Raw genomic sequence first — 25259 nt, forward strand, 5'->3', positions numbered from 1 at the left:
TGATATGCTGCAATCCATGGGGTCACAAAGAACTGGACAAGACTTAGGGACTGAATAACAACAATCAGCATCTCAGTCAGGCCTTTCCCACAAAGCCCAGATGCAGAATCTAGCACTATCAACTCCCTCATCTCTGCCTCCCCTGCCCTCTGGGCCTCCATTTCCCTTTTAGAGAATATTTAGTCCATAATTTGACACAGACAATGACTAGACAGCATCCTGCTACCAGGGTTTTGGCTCAAAATCTAATTAAAATTTTACTGGGGCGCTAAATGAACCTCAGATCATCCCTCCCCCACCATCCAACAAGGGCGCACCTTCTGTAGCCTTGGGATGCTCACTTCCAGGGATGTGGAGACAATCTCCTCCAAGGCAGATTGCTTTGTCTTTGAAAATCCTCTTCTTTACTGACATCTGCCTGTTCATATCGTTCATCCTCTGCAACTGGTCCTTCATCATTATGTCATTTATTCATTCTTTCCACAAAGATTTGTTTGTATGTGCTAACACTCAGTGTTTCTGGCACAGAGCACACAAATGTGAACTAAACAAAAGAACCCTTGCTCATATGAAGGTTATGAATCCTAGTAGGACAAACAAACAGTAAATAAGGAAATAAAATCTAACATAATTCAGTTAGTGATGAGCACATTTAAGGAAATAGTCCAATAAGGTGATGGGATAGAAAATGACTGGCTGGGGCTGGTTTAGTCTCTGAGTCATGCCTGATTCTTGTGACCCCATGGACTGTAGCTTGCTCAGCTCCTCTGCTCATGGGATTTCCCAGGCAAGAATACTGAACTGGGTTGCCATTTCCTTCTCCAAGGGATACTCCTGACCCAGGGATTGAACCTGCATCTCCTGTATTGGCAGGCAGATTCTCTATTGCTGAGCCACCAAGAAAGCCTGAAAGTGACTAGGGGAGGGGCTATTTTAGAAAGAAAGTCTAAGGAAGTGACAATTGAATTGAGACCTGATAGAAGAGAAGTCAGTCTGTTTTAGGGATGAGGCCCTTAAGGGGCAGAGAGGACAGAAGATTCTCTGAGAATGAGACGATGGCTAACTGGTCTCACCAAAGCCTCCCCTTCTTGCAGAGTGTTTACATGGCAATGGCATTGGCTCAGTTATGGTCAGTGGCTGGTGGTTCTTGTGTCCACAAGCCCACCCTAGGGACAAAATCCCCCTCAGTCTCATCAGTCGTTACTCACAACTGACCAGTCCTCTTTCTGAACCATTTCTGTTAAATAGGGGGATTTAATTAAAATGAACTCAAAGGCTTTCTAAGATAACCAGTGAGGGATAATCAAAAGGATATACACTTTGGAATCAGAGAGTTTGTTGTTAATGTTGTTTAGTTGCTGAGTCATGTCTGACTCTTTTGCAACACCATGGACTGTAGTTCAAATCCAACTTTCACCATTTGCTAATATGTGATTGAAGTACTGTTGATCATACAGGTTGCTGATCTGTAAAATGGGGGTCAGAATTATTTCATTGGCTCCTTAAAAGAGTTCAATTAAAAAGGATCGTGTATGTAATTTAGGGCATGCTCAATAGGATATTCAGTAACATCAGATACTTTTAGGGATCTGACAACTCTTACAACTAGGTATATCATGCTTGCCAATGACTTCTCTCATCAAACACATGTCTAGGGAACTTAAGAACAGTTGCCACTTTCTTAGAAGCTATGAAGTGTCAGGTTGCCTCTCTTATCTTGGGAAAATATCTATGTCCTCTTTCTCAGAGGGCTTGCTGAAGGATACTGCTCAGGCTGCCTTGTGACCATTTGCAAAATTTCAGTCTCATATTCCCCCTTGTGCTTCAAAAGGGAAATGCATTCTCTCCTGACATTAGTCTTTAGTGAGGCCTGAATATAGGGGCTGAAAGGAAGGGATAAGCACTTAACTTAAGGAAACTTAAGCACTTAAGGAAAGATATACCCATCTGAATGCAGAGTTCCAAAGAATAGTAAGGAGAGATAAGAAAGCCTTCCTCAGTGTACAATGCAAAGAAATAGAGGAAAACAATAAAATGGGAAAGACTAGAGATCTCTTCAAGAAAATTAGAGATTCCAAGGGAAAATTTCATGCAAAGATGGGCACAATAAAGGACAGAAGTGGTATGGACCTAACAGAAGCAGAAGATATTAAAAAGAGGTGGCAAGAATACACAGAAGAACTATACAAAAAAGATCTTCATGACCCAGATAACCATGATGGTTTGATCACTCACCTAGAGCCAGACATCCTGGAGTACGAAGTCAAGTGGACCTTAGGAAGCATCACTATGAACAAAGCTAGTGGAGGTGATAGAATTCCAGCTGAGCTATTTCAAACCCTAGAAGACGATGCTTTAAAGTGCTGTACTCAATGTGCCAGCAACTTTGGAAAACTCATCAGTGGCCACAGGACTGGCAAAGATCAGTTTTCATTCCAATCCCAAAGTAGGGCAATGCCAGAGAGTGTTCAAACTACCACACAATTGCACTCATTTCACATGCTAGCAAAGCAATGCTCAAAATTCTCCAGGACTAGCTTCTTCCATGGATAGACCTAAACAAAGGAAAGAACTGAAAAAATCAGTGATGTTTATTGCATGATAGGATAAATGCAACCTCATTAACAAATTCAACCAAGTCCTTTTCTCTCTACATTCATCTCCCACCACCAACCCCCTTGATCCTTGTTCTCTGGATATACAGAATGACTTACAACTCCCAGAACCTGCCTTACAACTAGGCATTTTGCATAGGCCTTTGTTTCTACATCGAGTGCCTTCCTGAATACTCCTCCTTTATAAAGAAGACTCCTCCCTACTCATCCTTGTATCTATCTCATTCTTACTTGGAGGGAATTTAATCACTCCCTCCTATGTACTACTTCTGGACCTTAGGATTGCAGTTGGTACATGATAGTTAAAGTAAAATGTTCAGCCCTAGGAAACTGGGCCCATGCTTTAATACAAGTATTCATTTATGGTATACTCATGGGTTAAGGAGCCGGGCAGGCTGCAGCCCATGGGAGTTGCAGGAGAGTCAGACACCACTTAGCGACTGAGCACACGTGCGCAGGCATAGCTAAAGGTTCTGAGCACCGGGGCTTCCTTAGTGGTACAGTGGTTAAAACTCCATGCTCCCAGGGCAGGGAGCCAGGGTTCGATCCCTGGTCAGGGATCCTGTGCATGTGTGCTAAGTCGCTTCAGTCGTTTCTGACTCTTTGTGACCCTATGGACTGTAGTCTGCCTGACTCCTCTGTCAATGAGATTCTCCAGGCAAGAATACTGGAGTAGGCTGCCATGCCCTCCTCCAGGGGGTCTTCCCGACCCAGGGATCGAATCCATGACTCTTAGGTCTACCTGCATTGGCAGGGGTCCTTTAGCACTAGCACCACCTGGGAAGCCCAGATCCTGTGTGCCACAACTAAAACCCAGTGCAGCCAAATAAAAATAAAATAAAGATACTGAGCACTAGAAATACAATAATAAGCAAGCCAGATACAGTCCCCAGTCTCACAAAACTTACACTCTGGTAAGGAAAGCAGACATTCACAACTAACCACATCAGTAATTACCATTGTGATCATTGTTTTGAAGGGAAAGTGATGGGAGATATAAAAGAAAGAGCTGTATTGGTGCTGTGATCATGGAATATTTCACAAAGCAACATTTAGGTTGGATTTCTGAAGAATGAGTAGGGCAAATATATGGGAAAGGACACTCCAAATAAAGGGAAAAGCATGTGTAAAGACCATTGAGTAACTTGGAAAAAAAGGAAAGAAAACCAGTGTGGCTGGAATTGGTGACAGAATGAGAGAATGACATGCAGTGCAGCTGGAGAGAGACTTGGGAGCCAAATCATACCACTCATTTAAACAACATTATTGATTTTGGACTTTGTCCTGGAACTAATGGAGGAGAGTCAGCAAAGAGTATCAAGCATGAAAAATGAAACAATCAGAACTCTGTTATAAAGAGAGCAGTCCCTGTGGAGAACATCTGGAGACAGGGGCAAGGATGGATGCAAGGAAACCACCTAAATAGCTATTTATTTATTTAGCCATCTCATTAATATTTATTGAATGCCTACCACATGCCAGATTCTATACTATGCCTTGCTGCTGGTGCTTCTGATGCTAAGTTGCATCAGTCGTGTCTGACTCTGTGCAACTCCATAGATGGCAGCCCACCAGGCTCCTCTGTCCCTGGGATTCTCCAGGCAAGAACACTGGAGTGGGTTGCCATTTCCTTCTCCAATGCATGAAAGTGAAAAGTGAAAGTAAAGTTGCTCAGTTGTGTCCAACTCTTAGCGACCCCATGGACTGTAGTCTACCAGGCTCCTCCGCCCATGGGATTCCCAGGCAAGAGTACTGGAGTGGGGTGCCATTGCCTTCTCCAATACTACACCTTGAGGATACAGCAATTAACAAGATGGATAAAAGCCCTACCTGATGGATAGTACACTATAAAAGTCTAGGTGACAAATGCTGGTGGTTTAGACAATTGTGGTGATGATAGGGATGAAGTGTGTTAGTCAGCCTGGGCTGCCATCATCCAGTACCACAGACTATGTGGGTTAACAACAGATTTGTTTTCTCACAGTTCTGAAGGCTAGAAGTCTGAGATCAGGATTGATTTCTTAAGGCCTCTCTGCTTAGCTTATACCCACTCCAGTGTTCTTGCCTGGAGAAACCCAGGGATGGGGGAGCCTGGAGGGCTGCCATCTATGGGGTCGCACAGAGTCGGACACGACTGAAGCGGCTTAGCAGCAGCAGCAGCAGCAGCAGCTTAGCTTATAGAGAACCATCTTTTCCTTGGTCTTCACGTGCTCTTCCCTGTGTGTGTCTATGTCCTAATCTCTTCCTCTGAGAATATAAATCATATTGGATTAGGACCTACCCATATGACCTCATTTTAACTTAATTACTTCTCTAAAGGTCGTATCTCCAAATACAGTCACATTCAGAGGTTGGCGGTTAGGTCTTCAACATATTAATTTGGAGATAGATACGATTCAGCCTATAACAGGATTTTAAAAATATCTAGGAAAATGAATGAACAATAATTGATGATTAAGGAATGAGAGAGAAGGAGATGTCAAGGATGGGTCTCAGGTTGCCTGTATGCTCAGTACCTGAGTCATGTCAGACTCTTGTGACCCACCCCATGGACTATAGCCCGCCAGGCTCTGTCCATGGGATTCTTCAGGCAAGAATACTTGAATGGGTTGCCATTTCCTTCTCCAGGGTCTCAGGTTTCGAGCATGTAAAATAATAGGGTGATGCTATTGACTGATTTGAAAAGGAACACTGAAAGAAAGTTCACTGTTCACCAGGATCCATTTCCTGTTTTTCAGTAGTTGTGGTTCTCTTGGAGTACTGAAGCAATGAACAAAAATATATAGTTTGGCCAGCAGCATATCACAATATTTATTGGCACATTATATCAAATACATGAAGGAGGGATTGGATCATCCATGCAAGTCTGAATGAGAAAGAGCTTTCAAAAATGACTTTATCAGCCAAATTTTCCTCATTCACTTCCAACCTCATATCTCCTACCATTATCTTAGCAGGAACCATTTAGGTGGAGTTGCCAAAGCCAAAGTGTAACATGTAGGATGTTAAAGAGAGAATGAGGTGAGGAAAGCTTGACCATATGTGTGCTAAGTCTCCTCAGTCTGACTCTTTGCAACCTACGGACTGTAGCCCGTCAGGCTCCTTTTGTCCATGAGATTCTCCAAGCAAGCATACTGGAGTGGGTTGCCATTTCTTTCTCCAAGGGATCTTCCTGACCCAAGGATGGAACCCAGATCTCTTATGTCTCCTGCACTGGCAGGTGGGTACTTTACCACTAGCACCCCCGGGGAAGTGGATCGGGCTAAATAGCACATAAGTGCACACATGGTTTGTTTTTAGATAAGAAATACCAATGCTTATTTACGTTTGCACAAGAATAACCCAATAAGGATAGAGAGATTAATTATATAAGAGAGAAAAGGGAACATTTACAGAAAAAAAAAAAGTCTGAAGACAGGGAGGGGATGACTCCAGAACACAGTTAGCCTCTGAAAAGTAGAAATTGGGCTTCCCAGGTGGTGCTAGTGGTAAAGAATCCGCCTGCCAATGCAGGAGAAGCAAGAGACACAGGTTCAATCCCTGTATCGGGAGGATCCCCTGAAGTAGGCAATGGCACCCCACTCCAGTGTTCTTGCTTGGAAAATTCCATGGGCAGAGGAGCCTTTTGTGCTTTAGTCCATGGGGCTGTAAAGAGTCGGACACTACTGAGCAACTGAGCATGGGACAGAAGTAGAAAATATCTCTTTCACTGGAATAAAAGGATAGGATAAAAGGATGAGACAGATGCAGGGAAGGTATGTAGATTTACCAGTAAAAAGTTGAGGGAGTTATATTAGAAGATCTGGATAAGGTTAAAATGTGATGGAAGATACTGATCAGTTAGGTTGAAAAGATAAACAGTTGATTGTAATCAGAGAATATTTCTGGATTCAGGGTTTCAAAGGTAAAAGAGTTTTGAGTGATAACACGATGAGACCATTGGAGTGGGTGGGCGGCTGAAATAGAGTGGAGGTTATTGATGATAAGGAGGTCAAATAAACAAGAGGCCAAGGTAATAGATGATGGTTTTTCATGGATTTTCATGAAAATGGAAAACCAAACTTCAATTGACTTAACTTATTGGAATATCAGCTCATACATCTTGAAGTGCACAGAGGGGGATACAAGGTTGACTTAATCCACTGCTCCAACCATGTTTCACTTCAATTTTGTCAGTATTTCATCCCCTTCATGTGTTGGTTTCACACTCCATCTAGTAGCAAGTAAGAATATCCTGTGAGACCTCTCAGAATTTCTAAAATATTAATTTGAGTTATAAATCATTCCAAGAGATAAATTGTTATCCAAACTTATTTAATCATGGAAAGTCTTTCTAGGGGCACTAGTGTTGCATGGCATATACTTTGGGAAATGCTGCTATAACCTTGTTAAGCAACAGTTATTGACTCCTATAGTGGCTAGCCACAGAAGCTTATACTCTGGTTTACGTAAGAAAAAAAAACCACGAATTTGTTAAACAACACTGACTAGATCACAAACTACCTGGGGATGCTGGAGTACCAGGCTTGGGGGTATACACTGAAGACTTGCTGGGGAAGACACAATTGCTGTCACCACTAAGCACTAAATTTGTACTGCTAACACCACTAGCCTCCAACACTGGACAGCTCTATGGGCACTATAACCACCACTGCCCCAAGAACTCAGTCTTCCTGCAAATGGTGTTATTTTGTGCTGCATGAAAGTGTACCTGCTTGGGTGAGCTGAGGTCATTTGCCTATAGTCTAGCTGCAAAGGGGGCTGGGAAAGCAATTATCTGGTATTTCCAACTTCTAAAATGGAAAGAGGGTCCCACCTCCCTCCAAAACTTAACAGGTAAAGGATTTTTAGAACCTAAGAAAGATAATTTAATAACTTTAAAATATCTATATCACATACTAATTTCTTTGCCCAACCTGAACTATATTATTTCCCACCTAGTCCTATTTAAACTTAAAAATACCTCAATATAAAGCAACTCAAAATACAATTACCCACTCACCAAAAGTGGTACAACCCAAAGTCTCATCACTTACTACGTCAGTTACAAATGTAGAACTTCTAAGTGATATTTTTGGAATATCATGTAGATATGACGTCCTTTCTAAAATATGTGTGTATGCATGCATGCACGTATGTACATGTTTGGCCATGCTGGGTCTCAGTTGCATCAAGTGGGATCTTTAGTTGCAGCATGTGAACTCTTAGTTGTGACACGTGGGGTCTAGTTTCCTGACCAGGGATCAACCTCAGGCTTCCGGCATTGGTAATGCAGAGTCTTAGCTACTGGACCACCAGGGAAGTCCCATGTATATATGATATCTTAATTAGGAAGTTCACCACGATAATAAGCAAGGTCCTGTTGTAGATAATAGGAACCATGCGAGCTATTTTTAATCAGAAAGCATTTAATACAGGGAATTATGTACTGAAATGATCAGAGGAACACACATTAGCCTGGTCCCCAAGGAAGGACTCCAAGAAAATCATCATCTGTCCTGACATGGGAAATGAAACTTGACATCAATCTGGAAGGTAGAGAATCAGGAATCTGCTCTCTAAGGTTCTGGTTCTGGAATCACACCATCTTGGCCATCACGTAATCTTAGCCATCATCTGGAATTAAGGAAGCTGTTGTCCTGGAACACACTATGATAGCTATTAACACAACCTGAAATCAGGAAGCTGCTGCCAGAATAGTTGACTCCAGGGCCACGTCACACCTGTAGTCACACCAGCAAAATGGAAGCCTCACACTCTGCAACTCTTCCCCAGCAGTTCCATCTTCAGATCTCACATGCAAGCATCACTGTAAAGTGTGTTCACTGCTCAGAAAACACTGAGTGAGACAGCATGATGGCAGGTAGGGCGGTCAGCAAGTGGCACAGATGGTGGTACCAAAGCAGAAACTTGGTGGAAGGGAATTCCAGATTAGGAGTCCAATAAAATCAGATCACTGCTTCATCTGAGATCAAAGGGATCCAATGTAATTAAACTGACACGAGTGGGAATTCCCTGGCAGTCCAACAGTTAGGACTCAGTGCTTGCACTTCCAGGAGCACAGGCTCAACCCCTGGTAAGCCGAGCAACATGTCTCCCCCACCCTTAAACAAAGCAAAACAACAAAAACCTGACAGGAGGTACCTTGCTGGAGTGTCTGGATTGTGTTGCCAAGTCTAGAGATTCAGGGTTGTTTTCTGCGACGGAGAGTTTGGGCACTCAGCAGTGACAGGGGGCAGGTTATCCTTGGAGACGTTGTATAACTGTGATTGGTGGCCCTGATGTTCATGGCCTAGGGTGGCACAGGAGAGCTTCCCAATGAAGGGAACAGAAGTGGTGCTGAGGAGCTGGAAGGGCCACCTAGAAGGGCTTTACTGACAAGATAAAGGGGCCAAGTGCATGGACTGAATAGTGGAGGCTGATAAAATAGACATCCCAGCAGATGCCTTCATGGAAAGTTGTGCTAAGATCAGGTATCATACATTATACCTCAGAAGATGCTAGCCTGGGCAGTGTCTCTTATCTGAGGTCCTGACATCATATAATTATCTGAGACTTAATGTCATCCAGGCGAAGAGGAAAAAAAAAATCCTGAAGTTGACCTAGTTTAAACCTCAAATAACCTAAAAAACCTTGAACTTGATTCTAAGAGGTTTCACTGTCCTCATGCAAAATGACAGTTAAAAGAGGAATTGTTATTGGAATATACAATTGTTTCTCTTATTTTGTAATTGCATTAGTTGGTTTGAAGATTTATACTTGCTACACAGCCTAAGTCATTGATGCAATCCTTGAGTTGGTTGACTTGAATACAAATTACCTAGTATGGTGTAGTAGTTAAAGGCATAGATACAGTGGCCAAATTGCTCACATTCAAATACCAACTCTGATCCCAGTAGCTTAGGTGAATTACTTACCCACTGTGTGCCTCCATATCCCTATCTATTATTTTATACACGGCAGATGATGATGGAAATAGAACCAAATCCATCAGGTTATTGTTAGGATAAAATGAGTTAATGTGACTGGAGGATTTAAAACAGTTCCTAGCACATAGTGCTGTATAAATATTTGCACTTTCAGCTGAAGAATGTTTGAAACCTGTAGTCTTGAAACTTCTATGATCCCTGAAAGAATTTTGGAAAACTATGTACTTTCAAGTTGACATCTAAAAGCGTCACCATTTAAATAATTGCAAAGGACATAATTTTTACTGTACTGTAAATATTAACATTTAGAAAAAGTCGTCATGTACTTTAAAAAAATATATCCATTAGAGCCTAAGTACCACAGGAATTTTATATCCACTTACCCACTCAATTTTTTTCTACCTTATTCACTTAAAATTAATAGATGGGCAGGCTCTTAACAGTTGGGAATTTTACATCATTCTTCTTTTTGAATTTTTATTTCACTCTATCCACAGAATTATAAACTAACATAATGTATTTATTGGAGTAGGAAATGGCAGTACATTCCAGTATTCTTGCCTGGAAAATTCCATGGGAAGAGGAGCCTGGTGGGCTGCAATCCATGGAGTCATGAAGAGTTGGACATGACTGAGTGAGCACACACAAAGGATTTATATGCTTAAAATTCTCTTACTAATCATCACCATGTCATACCTCCCAATAGTAAATATATATATTTAATTGGAATTAAAATGCTGAAATTTTCTTTGGCTATAAGAATCTAAGATATGTTAGACAATTTTTGTACCCTACTTTACAACCTCTTGATGTTTTTCCGGCTTTGGCAGTCACTGTGGTAACCAGCTACATTCGGAGGTGGAGGACACCACCATAAAGCTGCATCCCCTTGTCTCTTGTTCTATGCCTCCATGGTTCTTTGTCGCCTCTGTGTCTGTTCTTCCAGGAAATTAGCTCCTTGGTGAAACTCTGGACCAATGAGGTCACCAGCTCAATAATATACTCTACTTTGGTTCTTCCTCCTGCGCTTCACTTTCACCAGTCCCTCATTCCTGTTCCTTAGAATCTCTTCCTAAAATATATTACCTGTATAGGCCTTATCTCAGGCCCTGCTTTTAGGGGAACTTAAGCTAAAATCTCAAGAGTTAAAATTTTTCTTTCAGATTCAGCTATTGTTACAAGAATTATTATTAGCATGTCAATCAAAACAACAGACATTATAAATTATAATAATTAACACTTAAGTTTTATTAAAACTTTAATAAAACTACATCTCAGTGACATTACTTTAAAAAATGTCATCATATATCTGTGGGAAGAACATTACTTACAGCTATAATGAGACAGGATTCAGCATTAACTATTTTTTATATCAAGTATTTGCAAAATGTTAAAAAAATTTTTCAAACAGATTCTGCCGCTGCTAAGTTGCTTCAGTTGTGTCAGACTCTGTGCGACCCCATAGACGGCAGCCCACCAGACTCCCCCGTCTCTGGGATTCTCCAGGCAAGAACACTGGAGTGGGTTGCCATTTCCTTCTCCAATGCATGAAAGTGAAAAGTCAAAGTGAAGTCGCTCAGTTGTGTCCAACTCTTAGCCACCCCATGGACTGCAGCCTACCAGGCTCCCTTGTTCATGGGATTTTCCAGGCAAGAGTACTGGAGTGGGGTGCCATTGCCTTCTCTATCAAACAGATTCTAAGCATATGCAAAAGTTTTAGCTTATTAATGAGGACCAGAAAGATGAAAAAGCCAATTCAAAGTTGAAATAAGATTATTAAGTCAAATACAAAACTGGTTAATGGACCTATTTTCTCTCTGGGAAAGAAATCATTTGCTTATTAGTTTTCTGCAAGTTAACATAGAACTCTATAAAGCAGTAAAATGTCTGTACCCTAATTCATAGTAAATCAAGGACTTCCCTGGTCATCCAGTGGTTAAGAATCTGCCTTGCAGTGAAGGGTTGAGAGTTCAATCCCTGGTCGGCAAACTAAGAGCTCACATGCTACAGAGCAACAAAGCCCAAATGCTGCGAGGAAAGATCCATCATGATGCAATGAGGATCCCTCATCCCACAGCTAAGACCGACACAGCCAAGTTAATAAATACTAAAAAAACCAGTAAATCAAACTAAGCTATATTCTCTCAGAAAGTCAGTTAACCTTTTAGGCAGGCTTGTTACAATAATGTTCTGTGCTTGCCTGCTCAGTCACTAAGTCATTTTGTGACCCATGTAGCCCGCCAGGCTCCTCTGTCTACAAGAATACTGGAGTGGGTTGCCATTTTTCTTACTCATTTAATAAATATTTATTTACTAAATATCTCCTTTGTGTCAGACATTTCAAGAATCTTGTCATATACTCCGAATAATACTGATGAAGTATTAACCTTCCTGCAGCTTACATTCTCAAAGAAAGAGGTAGAGAATGAACTTGTAACTTCAGCATAGTTATGAACAGTGCCCCTGTCACTCTCAGTGTTCCACTGGAGGTGATACCTTATAAGATCCCTCTTTTTATACTGTTGAAATAATACACAGGGTAAAGAAAAAGAGAGTATGGGGGAGGGTAGGCTGTGACTATTAATAAAGTCAGTGAAACTTTAATGAGAAATGATGGAGCAAAGCCTGTAGATAGCACAGGGAAGAGTGGTCCAGGCAAGCACAGCAGCAAATGCAGACTCCAATGCAGGGAGGCCCCAATATTTTCTAATGTTAATATTATTTTCTTGAAGGAGGCAGGAAAGGCTTTAAGCAGGGGAGTGACGTGGTCTCATCTGTGTTTTAGAAAGATTACTCTGGGGGAAGTTAAGGAGGATGGATGACAGGAGAGAATATCAGAGGCAAGTAGTCAAGTCACAGGCTGTAACAGTAAACAGGAAGTAGAAAAGGCCTGTCCCATACAAAACAGTGACAGTGAGGATAGAGGGAATTTGGGTATTTGAAAAGTAGAAGAGACAAGCTCTGACATCCTTTAGAATGTGGGAGATGCAGGTGTGGGAACAGCCCTAGATAGAGCTCTTGGATGAGGCTCTCAAGGTTAGTTTTCTTCCTGAAGTGCTCTCCCTCCACTCCCCAGTAAGAAAAAGGCCATCACAACACATTTCCTTTTAAAGTTTTATTAAAGTTTAATGGAACAATTAATATTTTTTCTTTTTTTGTTATTAATCCCAGTACAAAAATACAGTTGACGACTTGACAAAAATGGCTCCATCTAGGGCTAGAAGGTTTCTTCCACAGTTAATGGGGGAAAAGAAAGCATGCTTCCAGCTGGGGCCAGTCCAGAGCACACAGCCATTCCCGCACACGCATGCGCGCAGACAGGGAAGCCAAGCCAGAGAAGAGGAGGGAAGTTGCAGGCATTCCGGAAGAAGCCCAAGATTATTCCCAGGAGAAAAAGAAGAGATGGGGTGAGCTCCTTGGTGGGGCAGAATTACGGCTTTACATTTAGAATTTGTTGTCTTAAATAATAAGCTCTTTCCGCAATGTTTAACATTATAGAGAAGATGCTTCTGGTCTCTTTTCACCACCAAGGTGAGTTAAGCAGGAGGAAATGGAAAGATTCAAATACTGCAGTGTGAGGAGTAAATCTCCAAATGGCTCATGTTTTATGTCAAAAGGTGTCATTCTTTACCTTCAATGACAAAGAGATAGTTAGGTGAGAGGGGACAGGACAAGGAAGTCTGCCACAGTCTGCTGGATCACAAACATGGAGACTAGTTTCTGGCAGCAGAATTCTTCCAACAGTGAGGGGGCCTTTCCCATGTGGGAAGGAGCAAGGTTTTCCAATCCATTCAATTGTTCTGATTCCTCAGTATTCCCTTCCCTGCTGCTTTCTTCCAGAACAATATCTTTGAGGAAAGAAGGGATGCATTCATGCTACAACTCATCTTCCAGATGTTTCTCTCTGAAGGCATCACCCGTCAGCCTTTCCTGAGCTTCCTTCATCCCCTGGACAACTGTGAAATAAACATTGAGGGGAAAAACATGAAGCAAGTCTTTCATATTTGACAACCAACACATAATTTTCTGTTTTAGGAGAAATGTAAGAGGAGCATAGGATCTGGATTTAAGATCTAATTCTGGATTTTATCCCAGGAAAGTCTCTTGAATTCATTTTCTCATCTATAAATAAGGTGATGTTACAAACTTCAAACAGATTATAAAAATTAAATGAGAGAATGAATAATAAATGTCCTTTGTAAACTACGAGGTCCTACAAAAATGTTATTTAGCAGTTACTTTGGCTTACCCTCCAGGATTAGTGTTGAATCCCTGTCATAAGCTGGAAATATACACAACACTAAGGGAATAGAAAGCATCTTCCTATCATCTCCATCACGTGTTTGGGATGAATGCTGCATTTATTTCATTTTCTGTGGAGGTTACACTGATATGTGAGCAAGTATGTGTGCTTAGAGGGAGGATGGTTCTTCACGGAAAGAGGTGGTTATGTCCAGTACCAATTATGTATGGAAGAAGTCAAGTTCTCAGGCAAAAGAGAAACCTGGAAGGCAAGCCCTGGGTAGACAGGAGATGAGTCTTCTTGTCTATCTTGGGAATCAAAGAGGGAAGCTGGGTACAGGCTCCCTGTACAATGGCAGGCCAGGTGTTAGGGTTGAGCCACAATCTGTGGATCTCAGAAAGCATAGCAGGTAGTAAAGTTTGTTACACCCCTTTAGTTTTGCCCAAGCATTTAGTAAAGTCAGGTTTGAATATTTCAGCTTCATGTCAGCTGAGCCATGGGGAATTCAGGTAAGGGTTCTGTGTCCATATCTGGACTAATATATTAAAGGATGATGCCCACGTCAAGATGGCAGGGGTAACTGCATGAAATTCTGAAAGGAAGGTGAATTTCAAGGGTCAAGAGTTGGGGACCTAAAGTTCAGTTGCCCTTCTCCATGTGGAAAACTTCCTGGTAATACCAGCCTCCAGGGATCTGCTTTTGGGTAGGGAAGATAACATTCTCCTTACCCATGGGAAGGAGAGGATAACCTCTCCAGATCTTTCCTCTCCCTATTCTGAGAAATAAGAGTGCTGAGGACTCAAAACATAAAATGATCAACAAACTGGCAGCATGACAAAGGAAGAGACACATGGCAACTTAGAAATAACCCTCTTTTACAGATGGCAGGGAGAATTCAGAAGGAAAACAGTGACAGTATGTGGCATGAATTCCAACTTCTGCCTCTAGAATGGTTGCACTCAGGATTAGAGAACAAAAAACCACGACTGACTTGTGACTTCAATCTTCCCTCACATGTTTGTGCTGACGCTGTTCCCTCTGCCTCCAATAATGCTTTGCACATCCCTCTGCTGGTTAGGTCTCATTCTTCAAGACTCAATTCAGTTATCATCCCCTCTAGCATGACTCATGCACTCTCCATGTTGGGCTACACCTGACACCCTTTTCCCTTGCTTCCTTAGCTTGAAATGTCCTTTTCATATCTGACCAAAGAGACAAATTCTTACCTGTCTAGATCAAGTTAGTTTACTATCTATGAAACCTTTCTGAATGGATCATCTAACAGCATTCCCCTACCTTTGAATTCTTACAAGAATAGTGTTAGTGCAGTGGAAAAAAACTAAGTTGTAGACGGAAATCCTGGCTCTGTGACTTATTAACTGTGAGTCCAAGGGCAAGCAACTGTTTCTGGAAGCCTCAGTTCTCCAGTTTCCTATGGGTCAGTTAGCTTCCTACTGGACTGTAAGAAGCTAGAGGAGGGGCTTGCTCTTCTCTTTCTTCTATATCCTACATAGCATCTAGCCAAAAGCTACATGCAGAAGATGCTTAGTGAACATGCTGAATTAGTTTCCCATCAAACTTCGCATGTGGTTCATTCTAGTTAAACCTAGCAGCAACCCTCCCTCTTCTCTCCCAACATAGCCATACCTTGCTCAGCACTGATGTAGAAATACTTATAGCTGGGGTTTCCATTCTCATTGATGATTTCAGGACGCACTTTGCCACTGGGATCTATTGTAGACAAAATGGCACAGGGGTTGCAATAACTACAACAGACAGGTACTTCAAGCATTATATGATATACTAGGCCTTCTGGAAAATGAGACCTACCCATCTTTGCAGCCCATTATCTCACCACCCTACCCACTGTGTTCTACATTGCAATCAAAATGAATCCCTTGGAATTCCCTGAACACAACCCACCCCCACCCTCAACCATGCCTATATACTGTTCCATCTTTCTGGCATGTTCCTTTTCTGCTTGATGATGGTGGGATCCTATATTTTTATTTGTATTCCCCATAGAACCTAGCAGAATGCTGATCAAAGACAAGGTGGTCATTAAATATCTCCCAGGAAATTGTTTCTGAAAAGATATTTGTCTGGTTGCAGTATCCCATTGCCTCAGCTGTGCTACAGGGCAAGGGTGGGAACTATGGCTTCTCTCGGTTCCTGTAGTGCCTAACTTGTGGCTGACAGTGTTTAACTTGTGGCTGATGCAAAGATGATTGCTAAACAAATGAATAAATGATCAGTACTCTCCCATTGCTCACAAAAGCAGTTTGGGTATTGGAGGGGGAACAGGGGGGTTGTTTTATTGTTTATCACAAAAGCAGCTAGTTAATGGGAAAAGTTTTCTTTCAGACCTGAGGCTCTAGCATTTAGAATCCATCACTCTCTTTTGAAAATGGCTTTTGTTTTTAGCCATAACAATATAATTTCACTAGGTGGAGTCAGTGCCTTGATGCACTTCTCTCTCCCTCTGTATGGATCCCCAGATTAAGACCTTTCACCTTACCCAGGAACAGGATTCGTGGAATATAACCCCCATCGGGGCTGAAATCTTCATCTTTGGGCTCCTCTTCATCCTATTAAGTGTAAACCTCAAGTCAGATCATGTTCCTTCTCTCCTCAAAACCTTTCAGTGGCTTCCTCTCCCACTCAGGGTAAGTCCTTGAAGTGGCCTGAGAGGCCCTACATGACCTCCTACCTAGGCACTTCTCTAACATCATATCCCATCTCTTCTTTAGTTTTTCCCGGCTACACTAAGTTGCTTATTGTTGCTATCATTAAACAAGCCAGGCATGCTCCCCACTCAGGCTTTTGCACTTGTTCTTACCCCCTGCCTGGACATACATCCCCCTTCATCCAGGTGGCTCACTCCCTTTTCTGCTTCAAATCTTTGCTCAAATGCCACCTTCTTTTCTAACCACCTAATTAAAACTGCAAACCCTCCCTTCCATTCTTCACTGTTAGCCACAGCATTTACCACCATCTGACATATTTTATTTATTTGTCTGCCTCCCCATATTCAAGTCCTCATATGTAATTTAATGCCAGCAAAGAAATTTGTCTGTTTTGTTCATTGCTTATTCACAATACCTACATTACTGACTTGCAGTTTTTCTTGAATGCATGAATTGATAAGATTGACATTTTAGTACAATTGTGAAGTTACAGTCCTCCCAGGAGACATGACCACACAACTAGCTTTCTTTTTAAGAAATCTCTCAAGTTGGGGAATGCTCATTGAACACATTTGTGTCTTCTTTGAGTGATGATTCTAAGTTACCATAGAAAATGGTGAGGAGTTCAGATAGGAATCAATAGTAACTTTGTCATTTATAGTGTGATTCCCATTTCAGAAGTTATACCAAAGAATATAACTTTGCCTTCAGTGAGGTGTGCTAGCATTCAGGCTATCTACTAGCTTTATTCTTCAAAGTTATCTATTTTCGGCTCTGCTGGACCTTCATTGCTGCGTGGGTTTTCCTGTAATTGGTGAGCAGGGCTGTTCTCTAGCTGTGTTCTCTAGCTGTGGTGGCTTCTCCTGTTGCCGAGCACAGACTCCAGAGCGTCTGGGTGTCAGTAGTTGTGGCACACGGGCTCAGTAGTTTTGAGTCCTGGGCTCTAGAGCACAGGCTCAGCAGTTGTGTTGCACGGGCTTAGCTGCTCTGCAGCATGTACGATCTTCCTGGATCAGGGATCGACCTGTGTCTCCTGCATTGGCAGGTGGATTCTTTACCACTCAGCCACCAGGGAAGCCCCTATCCACCAGCTTTATAAGCAATCCCTTAGCTACCTCAACATTAACTGTTAATGTGTTCAGATTTCCAGTCCTATGTTCATATAAACATCATTTTACAGAAACATAGGGCTAGGAGGATCATCACAGAGTATCCAAGAATCCCACATTTGACGAGTACACCCTAAGAGGCAGTACAAGTAGATCACAGTACCTATTCTTATCACTTACTCGGCTCTTGACTAAATCACCTAACTCCTTCAGGTCTAAGATGCTCAATGTGTAAAATGGGAATGGTATCATTGGCCTAAAAATCCCTTCTAACTCCAAGGTCTGATATTCTGACTTGGGATTCTAAGACCTCTGGCCAATGTGAAGAACATAAGAGATATCTAACCAAGAAAAAGGAAGCTGTACATATAAGCCCAGCACAGAGTAGGGTTTCAACTGAATCCTATTTTTCAGGGAATTGTGGCCTGCATGTACGACTACATCTTTAGTTATACAAAGATGTAAAACCACGACATAATCAGAAACTAAAAATGAAAGAATCTCAACTTAGTCATTGTAACCAATCTTTCTTCTCCTACTTCCTCCCCAAAATGGGGGCTGGATGGTTCTACCATATCTGATACAAGCTTTAGTATTAGAGTTCAGAAGAAAAACACATACATACATGTAGACAACTCTGCTGAGTAAGATTTTATACCATCAAAGATGTTAATTCTATAACAGTGAAGACTTAAAATCACAGCAGAAAGGAGAAACTCTGGAATTCTTACCTCAAGATTTACCATAACAAAATTATGGGAAAGTTCTGAAATTTCTGTAGATTCTGCAAATTTGGGCTTTAAAGCTGGGGGTGGGAAGCAACAGAAAAAAACATCATTGTCATATCCAAACCTTAATTTGCTGAGATGATTCATATAACTGACAGTTGTTCTAGTCTTAAGACCCAGAAATCAGGACACCTAAATTCTGGTCCTGCTTCTGCTACTGACTTGTATAGCTGTGTATCCTTAAGTAATTGACTTCATTTCTCTGAAACTTTCAACTCATTTATAAAATATAGATAAGGAACACTGATGAAAAAATTACCACTATTTGCTTTTTTACATATTTCAATAACATCTACTTAAGAACAGATGTAATAAAGACAATAGAGGAACAATACTCTACCATTAATGCACACGTATTACTAAACTAATGGTCTGCACTAATTTTATACTTTTTCCAACAAGATTTTATTAAGTGTAGCATACCAAACAAAAGAAGAAATCCACCTGGGAAGATGCAGGGTGGTGTAACAGAGAGAACACATGCTGCATAGTAAGAAAACCTTACTAATTCAGTTCCCACTTCTCCAGGAAGACTTTGACAACCAATCATCATATCTCTTTTTGTATATACAACTCTTCATACAACTACTGTAGCACTTAATCCCATACTCTATATAACCATATCTTAATCGCCACATCCCTCAATCCCTTGCAAATACTACTGTAAATTTCTTGAAGACAGGGAATCTGTTCCATGTATTTCTTTGGTACTCCTACAAGCAATAAACAGTGCTGAGCCGAAGTCAGTGCTATTTTTAAAATGGTAACATTTGAGAACACATCAGAGGTCTGATCATTTCCACCTACCTTTGCAAGCTCCACACCAGGACTTATGGATAATCACCATCAGGGGCAATCCACTTAAAAACAAAACAAATTATAAACTAGTAATTCCACTTTTTGAAATGCACTCTAATAAAATGACCAACCAATGAAGACAAAGATTAATGTACAAGGACGCTCATGGAACATAATTTCAATAAAAAGAAATTTAAGACAATCTATTCAATAATAGTGGATTATTATAACAAAATTATTGCTAAGTTCTGATGTTCCAGTAAATTGGGCAAATTTGGGCTTTAAAGCTACAGAGATTTTTTTAAAAATTACATTTTCAAATGTTATGGCTATATAACCACTGAAATGGTAACAAAACTTTTCATTGGTACACTGTTAAGAGAAAAACTAGAACATAAAATTATCTGTGTTGTTGTTGTTTGGTCACTAAGTCATGTCCAAATCTTTGCAACACCATGAACTGCAGCACACCAGGCTTCCCCGTCCTTCACCATCTCCTGGAGTTTGCTCAAACTCATGTTCACTGAGTCGATGATGCTATCCAACCACCTCATCCTGTCGCCCCCTTCTCCTCCTGCCCTCAATCTTTCCCAGCATCAGGGTCTTTTCCAGTGAGCTGACTCTTCGCATCAGGTGGCCAAAATATTGGGGCTCCAGCTTCAGCATCAATCCTAACAATGAGTATTCAGGACTGATTTCCTTTGGGATTGACTGGTTTGACCATCTTGCTGTCCAAGGAACTCTCAAAAGTCTCCAACACCACACTTCAAAAGCATCAGCCTTCTTTACGGTCCATCTCTCACATCCATACATGACTACTGGAAAAACTATAGCTTTGATTGTGGACCTTTGTCAGCAAAGTGATGTCTCTGCTTTTTAATAAGCTGTCTAGGTTTGTCACAGCTTTCCTTCCAAGCAGCAAGCGTCTTTTAATTTCATCACTGCAGTCACTGTTCACAGCGTTTGTGGAGCCCCTCAAAATTATTACCTATAGTTTCAATTATGCAAACATGTAGAAAATAGTCTAAAAGGAAATGTTTTAAAACATAATAGAAGCTATCTCTAGATAATGGGATTGTGGATTTTACTACACTTTTTCTGTATTTTTCAATTTTTCTACAATGAAGTGTAATTTTTTTTTGGAGGGGGCAGACCTGTGGGATCTTAGTTCCCTGAGCAGGGACTGAACCTGGGCCCCAACAGTGAAGGCACCAAGTCCTAACCACTGAACTGCCAAGGAATTCCCAATTAAGCATAATTTTTTTATCATCAGGGAGGAAAAAGCTTTTTCTTTTATAAAATAATAAGCACCATATTCCATCTGAGTCAGTCTTGGCCAGCTGAAGCTCCAATACTCTCAAGGCTCAAATGCCAACTCGTAGAAGGGTCCTATGTAAGCAGCCACTGGCTTTCTCCGTCATCCACCCCCACGTCACGACATTGTCACAGGCGTATAATACTATCAGAGCATTTGGCACACTGAACTGTATTTATTATTTATTCATCTCCCCTCACTGGCCTTAGAGCTTCTTAAGGAAGGGCCTCTTAGCTGTCTCTATATATTCTACAACTAGTACAGTATTATTGCTAGCCAAAACATATATAGTATTTACTATGTACCAGGCACTACTCTATAGCAGACTGGTTCCAAATTGTGAGAGGAGTATTTCAAGGCTGTATATTGTCACCCTGCTTATTTAACTTATATTCAGAGTAAATCATGCAGAATGCTGGGCAGGATGAAGCACAAGCTGGAATCAAGATTGCTGGGAGAAATATCAATAACCTCAGATATGCAGATACCACCACCCTTATGGCAGAAAGTGAAGAAAAAGAGCCTCTTGATGAAAGTGAAAGAGGAGAGTGAAACAGTTGGCTAAAAATTCAGCATTCATAAAACACAGATCATGGCATCTGGTCCCATCACTTCATGGGAGATAGATGGGAAACAGTGGAAACTGGCTGATTTTATTTTTCTGGGCTCCAAAATCACTGGAGATAGTGACTGCAGCCGTGAAATTAAAAGATGCTTGCTCCTTGGAAGAAAAGCTGTGACCAAACTAGACAGCATATTAAAAAGCAGACATTACTTTGCCAACAAAAGTCCATCTAGTCAAAGCTATAGTTTTTCCAGTAGTCATGTATGATGTGAGAGTTGGACTATAAAGAAAGCTGAGTGCTGAAGAATTGATGCTTTTGAACTGTGGTGTTGGAGAAGACTCTTGAGAGTCCCTTGTACTGCAAGGAGATCCAACCAGTCAATTCTAAAGAAATCAATCCTGAATATTCATTCGAAGGACTGATGCTGAAGCTGAAACTCCAACACTTTGGCCACCTGATGCAAAGAACTGACTCACTGGAAAAAAAAACCCTTATGCTGGGCAAGATTGAAGGCAGGAGGAGAAGGGGATGACAGAGGAGATGGTTGGATGGCATCACCGACTGGATGGACATGAGTTTGAGCAAGCTCCGGGAGTTGGTCATGGACAGGGAAGCCTGACGTGCTGCAGTCCATGGGGCTGCAAAGAGTCGGACACGACTGAGCAACTGAACTAATCATCTGTTTACTACTAATTTCTCAAGGGCAAAGACTATCTAAACCATCTTTCAAAAACATAAGCACTTATCTATTATTTGTTTAATGAGATAAATGAAAGACAAGTTTAAAGGGCTTTTGCCCTGAAGAACAGAATAAAGCACCCAGTTAGGGAAGTTGTCATGATCGTGACTCCATGTTAAGACCAAGACTCACTGAGCACTAGCAAAGTACTTCTAATAGAAGGCATAACAGGGATACATCTGTATCTAAAATGTTACATTAAGTAAACTATATGAAGAATATAAAACTACATTAAGAGAAAGAGATGCCAGCACACTGTCTTTTTATAAAAGATTTTATTAAATGAAATAATCTAGTGGTTTTATCTTTCAATTCCACTAGAACCAAACCTTCCCAAGGATAGAAACCAGTGGATCTATCTGTGACCCCAGGCCCCAGGTTAGAGACTAGTCAAATGTAGGCACAGTACTTAAAAAACTGTGGTATGAAGAAAAGGCCAGCACAGATGTAGAATTGTGCTATGTTCAGTTCTGTTCATAATTATTATAAACAATTCATCCATCCTGTCTGCTCTCCCACACTTCAGATGTGAGAAATCAACGGTGTGTGACAGCCCAAATAGAACTCAATCTATGCAAGCTCTGTCCACTTAAGCAAACTTTGCCTAGATCCTCAGACAGTTCTCCATTCTCTAGTATCAGATTTGCTGTAAACTCAAGGCCTGGCACAGAGGGGTCCAGGAGGGTATGAGTGAATCAGTCACAACAGCTCTAGTACATGTCAATATATTCTGCAGAACTTTATTCTTCCCAGACAAATGTTGTAGTGGTTAAACAAGAAACCATGGTTTTCCCACTCACTTGCTCCGGTTAGTGCAGACTCTGGCTCAGATACTGCAGAAACATGTTGGCCAGTTGAGGCAGGTTCTCATTGTTGGGATGCATTTTGGTGTAGGAAATAAACTGACGACGGAGGCGACTCAGTTCTGCCATGGTCAAAGGCCTGGTAAACCGCAGGTGTTCTGTGGTGCCAGGAAGCTTAAGCAAGTCTCCGGGGACTGCACTCTTCTGTGCTTCCATCAGTCCTGCCAGCACCTGGCTGGTGACCTGGTCCAACTGGTGCAGAAAGCTGCCAGAAGCAAGTGGCTGGGACTGTGTAGACTGATGGGGTGGAGGAGCCCGGTTCTCAAACAGGGCAGCTCTGATCTCTGCCAGTGGCAACGGTTCCTCTAAGCCCACCAAGGTGAACAGGGGTCGGTCCCAGCGATTCCGAGAGTCGGGAGCTTCGAAGCGCAGCGCTAGGGCCTCCAAAAGTTCGGGAGGGTAAAAAGCACCAGACACATGCTCTGCAGATTTCTCGGATTCCGAAGCCACGAGAGCTGGAAAATCTGTCGCCCTGGTTTCCTTTGGCTCAGATTCCGTAGGTACTTCTGCCTGGGCTTGCCTATTTACTACAGAGGCCACTGCCTGTGGTTCCCCGAGGACATCGGTGCCCACCGCCAGAGGTCTCCCTCCCTCCTCAGCTCGCGGTCTCCAACTCACACTGACGTTCCGGTTCGGATTATCCATGGCGCCTGCCACCCGCAGTCCCCCGTTCAGACTGCCTGGTCGTACGCAGTAGACGAGGCAGAGCGGAGTGCGCGCCGCCCGCGCCAGGCAGTACAGCTCGTAACGGAAGCCTTTGATGTAGTTCAGCGAGTCGAGGATGACCACGTCCTGGCGACTCAGGCGCCGCTCCACAGCCGCTCGCAGGGCCCCACGCAAGGCCTTCTCACGGGCTGAATCGCCATACACCGTTGCGTCCTCCGCGCCGAGCACCGCCGCATCGTCCACCACCTGCACCGCGCGGCCCTCAGCTGCCAGGGCCGCGCGGAGTTCCTCCGCGCGCCGGCTCTTGCCGCTGTACGGCAGTCCGCAAAACACCACAAGCGGCATCCTCCCAGGAGGCGGCCATGTGCAAACGCGCCCCGTCAACTTCCGGGTTGCCGGCGGCTCTGACGCAAGCCGGAAATGAAAGCCGCACTTCCTGTATCTTTTAACTCTTACAGGCCCTCTTGTTGCTATGGAAACAGGAACGCTAAGCCAACTAGAACCAGGTCCTGCTCTCTGCAAAAGGAGTTGGAGCTTAGAATGGCATCAGTTATCTATATCAAATGTTGTAGGTCTTGGAGAATGTGATCTCCTGATGGCCAATGACTGTGTCCATCAATTTACAGTGGGGGTCTTAAGTAGCATTGAATATTGCTCAGCTATCAATGCAAAGAAATAGAGGAAAACAATAGAATGGGAAAGACTAGAGATCTATTCAAGAAAATTAGAGATACCAAGGGGCCATTTCATGCAAAGATGAGCACAATAAAAGACAGATATGGTATGGACCTAAAGAAGTAGAAGATATTAAGAGGTGGCAAGAATGCACAGAACTATACTAAAAAGATCTTCAAGACCCAGATAACCATGATGGGGTAATCACTAACCTAGAGCCAGATATCCTGGAATGCGAAGTCAAGTGGGCCTTAGGAAGCATCAGTATAAACAAAGCTAGTGAGGGTGATGGAATTCCAGTTGAGTTATTTCAAATTTTAAAAGATGATGCTGTGAAAGTGCTGCACTCAATATGCCAGCAAATTTGGAAAACTCAACAGTGGCCGTCTCATGCGAAGAGTTGACTCACTGGAAAAGACTCTGATGCTGGGAGGGATTGCGGGCAGGAGGAGAAGGGGACGACAGAGGATGAGATGGCTGGATGGCATCACTGACTCGATGGACTTGAATCTGAGTGAACTCCGGGAGTTGGTGATGGATAGGGAAGCCTGGCGCGCTGCAATTCATGGGGTCGCAAAGAGTCAGACACAACTGAGCTACTGAAGTGAACTGAACTGAAGGATGCCAGATAAAATATAGGATGCCTAGGGCTTCTTTGGCAGTCCAGTAGTTAAGACTCCGAACTTCCACTGCAGAGGGCATGGGTTTGATCCTGGTCAGGGTGCAAGATGTGGCATATATATATATATATATACACACACATATATCGAATGTATATACATATATATACACACGCAAATATATAATATATGTATACACACACACAGAGGATGCCTAATTAAATTTGAATTTCAGATAATACATATTGCTTTTAAAATAGGTATGTCTCAAATATTACTTGGAGCATATTTAAAATTACTTATTGTTGGAAATTTGCTGTTATGACTCAGGTAACTCAACCTGGGGCCCTCTAACAACCTAGAGGAGGAGAAAAGGGTGGGAGGTGGGAGGAAGGTCAAGAGGGAGATGATATATGTACACCTATGGCGAATTCATGTTGATGTATGGCAGAAATCAAACCAATATTGTAAAGCGATTATCCTTCAATTAAAAATAAATTTTAAAATAAATGAATAAAATTACTTTTAATCTGAAATTCAAATTTAACTGGGCATCCTTTAAAAAATTTTTTTTATTGAAGTATAGTTGCTTTACAATGTTGTGTTAGTTTCTACTGTACAGCAAAGTGGATCACCTGTATATATA

At 42.0% G+C, this 25259-nt stretch overlaps 2 protein-coding genes across 3 annotated transcripts in view; both read right to left on the reverse strand.

Annotated features, from left to right (window-relative positions):
• Positions 1-12644: 12644 nt before the first annotated feature.
• Positions 12645-25259, reverse strand: part of TXNDC12 (thioredoxin domain containing 12) — a 30594-nt gene continuing 17979 nt past the window's right edge. For both annotated transcript variants that reach the window (XM_004001975.5, XM_027970098.2), the window contains exons 3-7: positions 19179-19231; positions 18315-18388; positions 16306-16375; positions 15435-15518; positions 12645-13500 (exon numbers count right to left, since the gene is read on the reverse strand). In XM_004001975.5, coding sequence (XP_004002024.1) covers positions 13421-13500; positions 15435-15518; positions 16306-16375; positions 18315-18388; positions 19179-19231 — 361 coding nt within the window. In that variant the 3' untranslated portion in view covers positions 12645-13420. The remainder of the gene's footprint in view (positions 13501-15434; positions 15519-16305; positions 16376-18314; positions 18389-19178; positions 19232-25259) is intronic.
• On the reverse strand, positions 22046-23704 carry KTI12 (KTI12 chromatin associated homolog). Its single transcript, XM_004023602.5, has one exon. The coding sequence runs from the start codon at positions 23661-23663 to the stop codon at positions 22599-22601; it is 1065 nt and encodes a 354-aa protein (XP_004023651.2). The 5' UTR covers positions 23664-23704; the 3' UTR covers positions 22046-22598.

This window comes from Ovis aries, chromosome 1, assembly GCF_016772045.2.
Source record: "Ovis aries strain OAR_USU_Benz2616 breed Rambouillet chromosome 1, ARS-UI_Ramb_v3.0, whole genome shotgun sequence".
NCBI classification, from domain to species: domain Eukaryota; kingdom Metazoa; phylum Chordata; class Mammalia; order Artiodactyla; family Bovidae; genus Ovis; species Ovis aries.